The sequence below is a fragment of the Arachis ipaensis genome, chromosome B9 (genome assembly GCF_059453495.1).
Source record: "Arachis ipaensis isolate K30076 ecotype BB chromosome B9, ASM5945349v1, whole genome shotgun sequence".
Classification (NCBI taxonomy): Eukaryota; Viridiplantae; Streptophyta; class Magnoliopsida; order Fabales; family Fabaceae; genus Arachis; species Arachis ipaensis.
Window position 1 is genome coordinate 155477579 of NC_142444.1, and position 12384 is coordinate 155489962.

Below are 12384 nucleotides of genomic sequence, written 5' to 3' on the forward strand. Positions count from 1 at the left end.
GCAATATGATTTGTTTACGGTATCTTCTTTGACCTAATGGATTTTTTTTTCCCTTTCGTTTTTCATCTGGCCAGGCTAATCTGTGATGAATATTATGTTGAGGATGCTTAGTTTAATTGTAGATATAGTGCTAGTTTAGATTGGTTTTTTTTAAGTGAAAAACTACTTGTTAAAAATTCTTAGATTCTTTAATTTTAAGATCATCTATGTTAAATTATTAAAAAAGTTAAGAGAGTTGAAAGTACAGAGAGAAAATCGAAAACATACCTAAATTCATAAACATAATTAAACGAGTTTGATTTTTTTTTTTTATCTTTTATTACCCATAAATAAATTAAAAAATAATAATTTCTTAAGTAACTTATCTTTTATTTACATGAAACATGACTGTTCAATTTGGGTTGTCAGCAATGACGATTTTTTCCGCCACAAACAATTTGCATGTGCACAGATGGTTTGCCTCAAGAGTGATAACTTATTAGTGATAACAATTAATAGTAAAAAATAATACGGATAAACTTAGAAGGCATTAAAATAAGAAAGGGTGGTTAGTGCTTACGTATGACCAGTCATCAGCAACAAATGAATTATGGGACATTGGTCCTTCAATAATCAATGTCATAATCATAGTCGTCATCATGTATTTCCAACCACACTATTTAAGTTCCCTGCATGTGATGTGTTCAATCATAACATTCACTTTAAAGTTTAAATATTCTCCCCAAAAGCAAAAGCATGGAAACAACAAAAGTGTTAATTGAAGAAGATATTGTGATTGTTGGTGCTGGAATTGCTGGCCTAACTGCTGCCTTAGGACTTCACAGGTATCTTCCATGAAAATAATAGACTTCTGTATTATATTTAATCCATATGATGATTATAGCTTTAATTATTTGGTCGGTTTCTATAATTTTATCAAATTTGTAGTTAGTTTTTTATATTTTTTTTTCAATTGAGTTCCTACCTATTTTTAATTTTATAATTAAGTCTTTCTTAGAATCTTAGTCTAAAAATATTAGAGTTAATTGAATATTTTTTTACAAATTTAAAGTATTTATAATTAAAAATCTAATTAGATATTTGATCGCATGTATTTTGGGAGAAATATATGTTAAGTTAACGTTTTTAACATGAAAATGACATAATTATAAAATTAAAAGTAATGTAAGACTCCAATTGAAAAGAAAAAAAATATAAATACCTAATTAAATATGAAAAAATTTTACTCCCCTCTCCTCAGAGATGCTAAAATGACACTTTTCTCTCCTCTATTTGTAAAATGTACATTCATCTCCCTTATAACTTTTAAAAAACCTCATCTTTAATCCATTTTAAATTTGTGTCAACTAATGTTACTTTATCCATTTTTCAAGAAAAAATAAATTATTTTTTACAAAAATACTCTTTAGCAAAAATTTTATTTTTTTGTCATTAAATTTTGCTTACTAAAATATTCTTTAATAAATTATTTTTTTATTAATTGAATTGTATTTTTATCAAAATATTTTTTAAAAAAAGTTAATAATTAAATTTTTTTTTAAGATACCCTTCAATAATTTTTTAATTATTAAATTATGATTTACCAAAATTTTCGTTAACAATTATAGTTATATTTTACTATTAATTTTTTATATCAATATATATTATTTTAACATTAAATAAAAAATCTTGGTAAAATTATTTTTTGACATCATAATATAAATTGTTTGATGCAGGTTGGGTATCCCAAGTTTGGTGCTAGAATCTTCAGATAAACTGAGAGCTACTGGTTTTGCTCTAACAGTATGGAAGAATGCATGGAAGGCCTTGGATGCTGTTGGTGTTGCAAACACCCTCCGCTCCAAACATCTTCAACTTGAAGGGTAACTACCAACTAACTATTTTCTCATATCATACTTATTCGCATTTTCAATATGTGATCTTTGAGTTAATACTCAAATTGATCCGTGAAGTTAAAATGGTCCCTTAAGCAGGGACTAATACGAATACTAAGTTAGGAAACCAAATTGAGTAAATCGATTAATGACCAGTTCAGAGACCAATCTGAATATTAACTCGTGATCTTTCAGGTTTGAATTAGTTAAACTGAATAAGAAGTTAATTTGTTTGCAGGAATGTGACTACTTCATTGATCACAAGGCAACAGACATCAACTGGTTCTTTCAAGAAGTGAGTACACTCTATATGCATGAATTTCATATTATTAGGTTTAATTACTCTGTTGGTCCCTATAGTTTCGTAAAATTTTCAATTAGGTCTCTAAATTTTTTTTCTTTTTAATTGGGTCCTTGCACTAATTTTTTTTTTCAATTAAGTCCCTCTCAATAGTAATTGGCTTAATTTTATAGAGATCCAACTAAAAAAAATAATTGGTATAGGGACCTAAATAAAAGAAAAAAAAAAGTGTAGAGACCTAATTAAAAAAAAATTTGGTACAAAGACTCAATTAAAAGGAAAAAAAGTATAGGGACCTAATTGAAAATTTTGCAAAACTATAGAGACCAACAGAGTAATTAAACCTTATTATCATTCAGTTTTCTAGCTTAACCTGAGAATTTTTCCATATGGAATGATTTTCAATGGATGCAGTGAAACTCGTTGTGTTAAAAGGCACTTAATGTTGGAAGCACTTGCCAGTGAGATTCCTAATGACAGAATCAGATACTTGTCAAAGGTTGTTGCTATTGAGGAATCTGGATTCTCTAAGATACTGCATCTTTCTGATGGAACAACCATCAAAACTAAGGTAACTAAAACAATGTGTTACATTTCATGACATATACATAACAAACAAGTTTTATGCAATGAATGCAAGTTATTAGTAAACCTTAACTGATCCATATAAATGGATGTTTGGTGTTTACAACTGAATAGGTTTTGATTGGTTGTGATGGAGTGAACTCTGTGGTTACAAAGTGGTTAGGCTTCAAGGAGGCCGCTTTCGCCGGAAGATCTGCAATCAGGGGATATACAGAGTACAAGAACAATCATGGGTTTGAGCCCAAGTTTATGCAGTTCTTCGGAGACGGTTTTCGAACTGGGGTTATTCCTACTGATGAAAAGGGTGTTTATTGGTTTTTTACTTGGAATCAAACCAATCAAGGTGATTCCTTTTTTTCAGCCCAGTAGAATTGTTTTAAGCTTCCTTATTTAAACTCATAAAACAAGCTAAATTATGTTAAAAAAAAGTGTTGTCTTGATCTTAGATTCTTGCAAACCACTATGCACACTAACACTTGTTTAAGGAATAGTCCTTAAATCTTTTTTCAAAGTATAAGTTGGTTTATTGTGGAAATTGTTGATTACAATGGTTATTAGCCTATGAGATTAATATTATAGTTACCATTCTTGCAGAGAAAGATCAAGAACATGACCCAACTAAATTGAAGCAATTTGTGTTGGACAAGCTTGAGAAAATGCCAAGTGATGTAAGATCAGTCATAGAAAACACTGAGCTACATAGCTTCTTTTCGTCGCGACTTAGATATAGACATCCATGGGAGCTCTTGTTTGGAAACATCAGCAAAGGAAACGTTTGTGTGGCCGGAGATGCATTCCATCCCATGACTCCTGATCTTGGGCAAGGCGGTTGTTCTGCATTGGAAGATGGTGTTGTTCTTGCAAGGTGCTTAGGTGACGTATTCTCCAAGAAACAAGGAACACAGCAATTGAAAGATGATGATGAAGATGAACAACAATACAAGAGGATTGAGGAAGCTTTGAAGAAATATGCAAATGAGAGAAGATGGAGAGGCATTGATCTCATTAGCACTGCTTATATGATTGGTGTTATTCAGCAGGGTGGTTCTAAATTCGTTGGTTTTTTGAGGGACAAATTCTTGGCTGCATTCCTTGCTGGTTTGTTACTCAAGAAATCTGATTTTGATTGTGGAAAATTAGACGACTAATAATGAACCCAGAGAAATCTTTGACTCGAACCCACAACTTCTAAATGAGTATAGAGAGATTATGTCATTTGAGCTCTAGTTCATTCGCGTCATTTTATCACAACTTATGAAACCATTATCTTTTTTTGTAAAATAATATGGATATCATAGTTGTTATGTTGTGTTTACCATGAACTAAATAAATTTGTAAATTGAGGGTTTGTTTTACTTCTAAATAGTTGTTAATATTAACCAAAGAGAAATAAATTTTGACCCAAATAAATCATATTCGTGAATAATACTATATATATTGTATATTTGAATAGTTTTTATACGGAAAAATAAATAGTACTGTATACTTACAATGGATAGTGCTATACAAAAACGATTACATGAATTGTAACTTACATTAATATTTTATATGAAAAAACTAAAATTCAGACAAAAATCATAGGCGAAAATTTCGAAAGAAATTCATTATATTCAAAATAAATAACACTATTTTTTCTACATTGTTAAACACAGAAAAATTACATATAGTGATTTTTGAATACCGATTTTTCTATACGAAAAAATTATAGAGCTATTATCCCCAAAAATATTTTCCGGGTAAAAAGTAAAAACTCATACTACATCATTTTTAGGTATTATTCGCACCTCTTTCGGTGAGAAAAAATACATTAACTTTTTCTTTCTCTCCCTTGGTATTTTGAAACAAAGCAATCCTGCACTATTTATAAGGATATAACACAGGAATAGACTCTCTCAAAAAAAAATTAACTAAAAAGGTAAAGTGTAATCTTTTATTTTTTAATATTTTTTTTATATTTTTTTGTCCCGCTTATAAAATATATGGTGAGAAATTACACTTTATTCTCTTAAGTCTCAAATAAAATAAAAAATTGGGAAAATTCATTCCACACCGATCCTCTAAAAGAGTTATTGCATATCTATCTATCTATTTATCTATTTATAATCTATAGAGATTAATACTAACTTTTTATACAATAAATTTTAATCATCTTATTTTTTCTAATAATGTCACATCAACACTTCTAAATATATGGCAAAATATGAAAATCAATCAATCGATCATCTTTAAGAAAAAAAATTAAAAACACACTTATCTATTATTATTCAATTAAAACATAAATTACTAATTAAATATAATAAATATATAAAAAAAGTATTATAATAATCATAATTATAAAAAAATCAGTTATAAATATTTAAATCGCACATTATTTGATTTACTTATACATATTATATAAGACTCTTATTACTATATTATTTGATCTATTTATAAATTATATTACATACAATTTTTATTACTATTACTTCATTTTTTAACCTCTCATATAAATTATTAAAAATTGTTCTAAATAAGTTTAAATTTGGTATAATATTTTTTTACTAGATATATTTAAATATATCATAATTATAAAATTAATTTATATTTTTATATTATATTTTTGATATTTTTTATTTGAATTTATTTTTTCTAACTTTTTTTAATTATTTGTAAATAATGAAAAAAAAACAAAGATGTAGAGCAATATTTTTTCTTTAAAATATTCAACGTTCAAATATTGCACCTGTGTCCACAATAAAGCCATCATATTTTGTTTTGAACAATAATGTTTTAGGAGTCAGCAATGATGAGAAGAAGCTAGATGACTAGATTCAATGCATGTTGATCACAAAATCTGTCCATAATATGGCTGCACTTCAAATTTGTTTTTGCCATCTTTGGATCTCTCGCCACTCTTACTAGCTTATCCATGAATATTCAAGTGAAAGTAACAATGCAATAAATAATTAAATAGTGAATAATATATTAACATTGCCATGTAGTTTAGAATCATAAGATAAAGTATTCGATTTGTGTTTACGTTTTGGACGTAATTCTGTTTTAGTTTTTAAGGTTTAAAGTGTTTTATTTGAATTCAAAAAAATTTTATACATGACAGTAGTATAAGGACAAGGTCGATAATCTGAAAAACAAGTACAAGCTCTAGAGATACAAAATCAACCGTGAATGCATCAATACATTTATTTATTATTTTTTTTACAATTTAAATAAAATATTTTTTTATAGAACTAAGAAAAATGATAAATAAATGTATTGATGCATCTACGGTTGATTTTGTGTCTTTGAAGTGTGTACTTATTTTTCAGATTATCGACCTTGTTCTTATACTGCTGTCATATAGGACATTTCGTTAATTATTTAACTTTGACCTCATAGTGGGACTTCATTTAAGCTAAATGAAACTTTTGTTAGATTCAAATAGAATACTTTAAACCTTAAAAATCCAAATAGGATTATACCCGAACGTAAGGGATCAATTTAGTACTTTACCAGAATTATAATATTATATATATGAGTTATGCTACGTGTACACTAAAATTAGCTACCAAAATTAGCCATTAGTATAAAATACATGCTGAAATATAAATATACATATTGAAAATAAATTAAACTACACATATATTTATACACAAATACATTAGTGACTGATTTTAATAACTGATTTTGGTGTGGAAATAGTTTTTTTGTATATATATATATATATATATATATATATATATATATATATATATATATCACGTATATGATGACTCAAAAATTACATGCATAGTTTAAATAAATCACCTTGATTATTTTATAAATCACAAAAATTACATGTTGCTTCAATTTGTTTTTAGTGACAGATATACTCTCTCAGTCTTGAAGCAAATAAAAAAGAATCACGGCACCTTTAATCTTAAATAAGCACAACCGTGACCACTCACCATGTTTGACCAAAAGCACTTATAAAAACAAGTGTACCCACATATATAAATAAGGATATAATAATTAGAAGCACATATCCAATAATAAGAGATAACACACATCAAAGATTAAGGCCTATTAAGAAATGGCAACAACATCAACAACAACAACAACATTAGTTAAAGATATTGTGATTGTGGGTGGTGGTGTTGCTGGCCTTACAACTGCCTTAGGACTTCAAAGGTACAACAATACTATACTTTTATGCATCCAAATGTGTATTTAAATTACCATTTAATTCCAAGATTACTAATAATACACATGTAATTTGCAGGTTGGGTATCCCAAGTTTGGTGTTAGAATCTTCAGATAAATTGAGAACCGCTGGTTTTGCTCTATTAACATGGAAGAATGCATGGAAGGCTTTGGAAGCTGTTGGTGTTGCACACATCCTTCGCCCCAAACATGTTCACCTTCATGGGTAATAAACCCTATTATGAACTAAGAGTAAAAAAAATTATAGAATAAACACCCAAATTGATTTCACATTGGATAATTTGGTTTTCAAGAAATTTTTATTCTCCAGAGAGAATTATTCTCGTTGGACAGATTGGTCCGTCTGTCTTTCGGTGCTTCTAATCAAATTTTAATATGCATGTTGGATAAATAAATTTTTAATAAATTTTAGAGGAATAAGTATTGTTTTGGTCCCTAACGTTGATGGTCAGAAAGGACGATTTTAAAATGAAATGGAGCATTAAGGACGATTTTAAAATAAAATGCAACATTAAGGACGATTCTAAATCAAAAATTACACTAGGGACGATTTCGATTCTGACCCTCAACGTTAGGGAACAAAACAATACTTATCCCAATTTTAGGGTTTAGTTAAGTTTATCATTAGTAAAAAAAATTTAAAAATTTTTATTTAAAGAATGTAAAACAAATGCATTGAAAACTTAAAAAATTTTATATTTTCAATAAAAAAAATTTTAATTTATAAATTTAACATGTGTTCTTAAAGCACAAAATAAATAACCCTAAACTTTATCAAACAATTAGGTCTAAAGAATACACTCTAAGATGGAACCACTAATTTGTCCAATAAGAGTAACTTTTTAGAGAATAAAAGTTAGTTGGAAATCAAAGTATTTGATATGAAATTCTTTGAGATTAGTTTGGTGTTTACTTGAAATTTATAATACTAATGTGTTTATTGGATTACTGCAGGAATGTGACTACTTCATTGATCACAGGGCAACAAACATCAACTGTTTCGTTCAAGGGAAAGGAGTAAGTACACTCTATAATGATATATAGATTAATTTCACTATAATCAGTTTTGTTCATTGATTTTTCATCTCAAGGTTTTGCTTAAAATGGGATACATTTTGTTTTATTTTATGCAGTGGAGCCTCTGAAACGAGATGCATTAAAAGGGAATTATTGTTGGAAGCACTTGCCAATGAGCTTCCAAGTGGAACCATTAGGTACTTGTCAAAGGTTGTTGCTATTGAGGAATCTGGTTTCTCTAAGATACTCCATCTTGCTGATGGAACATCCATCAAAACCAAGGTAAGAAATTATTCATTTAACCAACTAATTTGTTATGAAAAATATACACAAGCTAGTAAAGCTCAACATATGATAGATGATTGTTTGTATCTTTAAAGGTATTGATTGGTTGTGATGGAGTGAACTCGGTGGTGGCGAGGTGGTTAGGCTTCAAGGCGGCGGCTTTCGTGGGGAGATCGGCGATCAGGGGATGTACAGAGTTGAAGAACAATCATGGGTTTGAGCACAAGTTCATGCAGTTCTTTGGAGATGATTTTAGAGCTGGTGCTATTCCTATTGATCACAAGACCCTTTATTGGTTCTTCACTTGGACACCATCTACCCAAGGTGATCATCTCTTTTGCATTAATCATTTCATTCAAAAACATAAGTTCATAAGTTTATATTCCTTATAGAATCCTGATTTTTATACAAAATTTAACTTTGATTCAATGGGACAATAAGTATTTGACTTATCACGCAAGCATTTAACCTATCAATGATTCTGAAAATCGGACTGATCAGGTTAATTTGATCCTTGATTGAACCGGTAAACTATTGAACCTCTAGATTTATCGAGTTCAATTTTCAGAACCTTGAACCTATCAGATACTATTTAATAAGCTGGTTGGAGAATGTTGAAAATACAATTGCCAAATGGTACTTAATGAATTACCATGTGCATGCAGGGAAAGAGATGGAAGATAACCCAGCAAAATTGAAGCAATTTGTGTTAGAGAAGCTTGAGAAGTTGCCAAGTGATATTAGATCAGTGATAGAAAACACAGAGTTACATAGCTTCATGTCATCTCCATTGAGATATAGACATCCATGGGAGATCTTGTTTGGAAACATCAGCAAAGGGAATGTGTGTGTTGCCGGAGATGCACTCCATCCGATGACGCCGGACCTCGGCCAAGGTGGTTGTTCTGCTTTGGAAGATGGTGTTGTTCTAGCAAGGTGCCTAGGTGAGGCATTATTATCACTCTCCAATAATGAAAAGGGAGAGGAACAAGAATATAAGAGGATTGAGGAAGCTTTGAAGAAATATGCAAATGAGAGGAGATGGAGAAGCATTGATCTTGTTACAAGTGCCTATGTTGTTGGTACTATTCAAGAGGGTGGTGGTGGTTCTAAATTGGTTTCTTTTTTTAGGGACAAGTTTTTGGCTCCATTTCTTGCTGGCTTGGTGTTGAAGAAATCTGATTTTGATTGTGGGAAACTAAAAGAGGACTACAATTGATGAAAATAAAGTGAAACAATTATCTTTGTAAAATGGTTAATTACAAGTGGGAATACGATTAAGGTTCAATTGCTCCTAAGAAAATGTTGGGGACTAAAATTTGAAATTCATAGTTTGTCTTTTTTTTTTTTTTTTTAATTTTAGTTTTGCATTCATAGTTATAGATGTTAAATACACAAAATTATAGAGTGAATTTTCCTCATCTCTCTTTCAATTAAAGAGTTAGTTATTTCTTATGATATGTCAAATAGTTATTGAATGAAATAGATTATGTCATTATGTCTAATTTGTTTGAGTGTTTTAATTTCAAAAGTATGTTGAGTTATTAGAGGCACTTGGTTTTCTTTAACTAAGTTGGGTTAGCACTTAGCACTTAGGTGATTTACTAAGCTTTGGATAACTTAAATGGTTTACAAGAGTGTGAGTCTCTTGAAATTGGTGATTATAATTTATCTTAAATTCTTAATTACAGTAGAAATTCTACTATTGTTGTAGTGAAAACTGGACACAAGTCGTATTGCACTTCGTGGTTGAATCAGGATATATCGAGGCGTCGTTCTCCTTTTCTATTTTTTGCACTTTTTGTTCTGCATATTCAAGAGACAATCGCAAATAATCTCTGAAGGTTGTAGAAGGCTTAAAGAAGGGGGGTTGAATCTATGACATTTTTTTACTTTAATGAAATATCTCTTTAATTACAAACTAACAGTCTGAATTTGTTTGAACTCAGCAGCGAAAATTTTATGAGACAATTTCGTTTTGTCTCATGAATATCAGAAAACAGAAAAGAAAAGGGAAGAGAGATGCTGATACCATCATGTATCCTGGTTCAGTTGCCTTGTGCAATGCAACCTACATCCAGTCTCCACCACAACAATGGTGGAATTTTCACTATAGTTAAAGTATTACATACACCAATTCCATATGATTGACACAATTCTTTCCCTCTCAAGTTCTAACCTAACTTGACTTCGCTATGCTAATACCTAACTCTTCACTCTTAGTGCTGACCCAACTAAGAAAAGGGTACCTCACTGGTACAAGACACAAGATATTTGAAACAACCTAAAGAAATCTGAAATCACTCTAGACTTTTCACTCAAGTGTATCACTCAGCCTTTTATCACTCTTTGACTTTTTCTTGAATTCTCTCATTCAACCTTTTACCACTCTAAAAATTACAGAAAGATATACATTAAGAAGAAATTATAATCTGTAAAACTTTAAGGAAATTGATGCTTCAACAGCTTCTTTTGCTATGAGTTGAATCGGGTTGAGCAAACACTAATCAAGTTCTTCATCTTGGTGGAATGCTTCTTTCTTTAGATAGCACTGTCCAAGACGTTGAACCTTCTTAGGAAGCTCTCAATAAAATTCTAACTCTGGTTCTTTCTCCTTGTCTTCCAAAATTGAAAATCTTTCTTTTATATATTTTTTTAAGTTGCTGAGTTGCTTTCTTCCAAGTCAACTCTTCGAGATGTGTGCTTTCCCAAGCTTGTCATTTCACTTTCTTCAATTAACCCCCAAATTAAGGATTTTAAAGCTGGTTCTTTTTGCTTGACCGAAGACATTTGAGTAGCAAAGAGAAAGTTGTTCAGTGGTAAACCCAAATCTGAACCATTAATAATGTGCTTTAACTCCAAGAAACTTTGTCAACCATTGATTTACAGCAGCAGAGATCAAAGACTTCTTTCTTCATTTAACCAAAAATGGTATCGCAGAAAGTTGGAGAAGAGGTGAAGAAATTTACATGCATGCAAATGGAAATAAATCACCTTTATCTTCTGACTTAGCTTAATATGGTTTGATTTTGGCGATTAGACATTTGCTTTTTACTTAACCCTTTCTCTTTTCTTCTATGGTGAAATGCACAAGAGGAACGAAGCTCTCTCTCTTTCTTTCTGATTTTGACCGAAGCAAGTTTGAGATCAATGGCTTTGGAAAGCTTCAGCTTGGTGAATGCTACTTGGGCTTGGGTTGGATATATTTCCATTCAACCCAGCTTAGTTGCTTTGCATTATTTTTCTTTGGTTTTTGAGTGATAGGAGGCCCACCGAAGATCTTGTTTATGTTTTTATTTGTTTGGACTGCTGCAACTTTGATTTAGGCTTGCATTACTTAAACAAATGCAATCAAAGCTAATTGGGTGATTAACCTAATAAAAGTAATGTTTGTCATCATCAATTAAGTTAGTTAAATTCTTAACTCAACAATCTCTCCTTGATGACAAACATAATTAAAACGCTGATCAAAAGAATTGAATTTGAATGAGTTTAAAGAACTTCCCTTTGAGTTATGTCACTTGCTTTTGCGTTACTCCCTCTTTTCTTTTGAGGAGTTGCTCCCCTAGATTTATGCTCTTCTCTTCTTTCCTGTTTGCATATTCTCATAGAAAACACAATAATGGACTATATACAATATGTTATCCGTGGATGAATCAATCAGCAAGATTTTCAAACAGTTTATCATATAATAAAGCTGAATCAAGGGAGTGTGCAACCACCCAAATGTGCATCCCAAAACTGAACAAACCATATCAGCAATAATGACTAATATTCAGTTCAAAACTGCTCAACCTTAAACAAAACAGAGTATCCAGACTAATAATGACAAAAAATCAACAGATCATGTCAAGCAAATTCAAATTCACATGCCAAAAAAACACAACAGCAGCAAAAATTCAACAATTCAAAATTCTCTATATGCCACTACTATATGCCACTACTCCACTACTCCCCCTTTTGTCATCAAGGGTGGAACAAAATTGAACTAAAACCTGCAACAAAATGTTAGTTCAAAGTCCAAAACAAGGAAGTAACTAAAATTAAGTGCAACCGTTGTTAAAAATATTACAGTCATCCGAAATAGACATAGAAGAGCTTGCCTTAAACCATAGAAATCTTTTGATAGTTTAAAAACATGGT

At 30.3% G+C, this 12384-nt stretch overlaps 2 protein-coding genes across 2 annotated transcripts; both read left to right on the forward strand.

The window, feature by feature from the left end:
- The first annotated feature begins 559 nt into the window (after positions 1-559).
- Positions 560-4123, forward strand: LOC107617314 (monooxygenase 2). Its single transcript, XM_016319053.3, has 6 exons — positions 560-824; positions 1716-1862; positions 2113-2169; positions 2590-2746; positions 2875-3103; positions 3355-4123. The coding sequence occupies exons 1-6, from the start codon at positions 736-738 to the stop codon at positions 3906-3908; spliced, it is 1233 nt and encodes a 410-aa protein (XP_016174539.1). The 5' UTR covers positions 560-735; the 3' UTR covers positions 3909-4123.
- Positions 4124-6657: 2534 nt separating this feature from the next.
- LOC107617312 (monooxygenase 2) lies at positions 6658-9743 on the forward strand. Its single transcript, XM_088500006.1, has 6 exons — positions 6658-6906; positions 6998-7144; positions 7894-7956; positions 8073-8238; positions 8337-8565; positions 8907-9743. Exons 1-6 carry the CDS (start codon positions 6809-6811, stop codon positions 9458-9460), a joined length of 1257 nt encoding a protein of 418 aa, XP_088356132.1. The 5' UTR covers positions 6658-6808; the 3' UTR covers positions 9461-9743.
- Positions 9744-12384: the final 2641 nt, after the last annotated feature.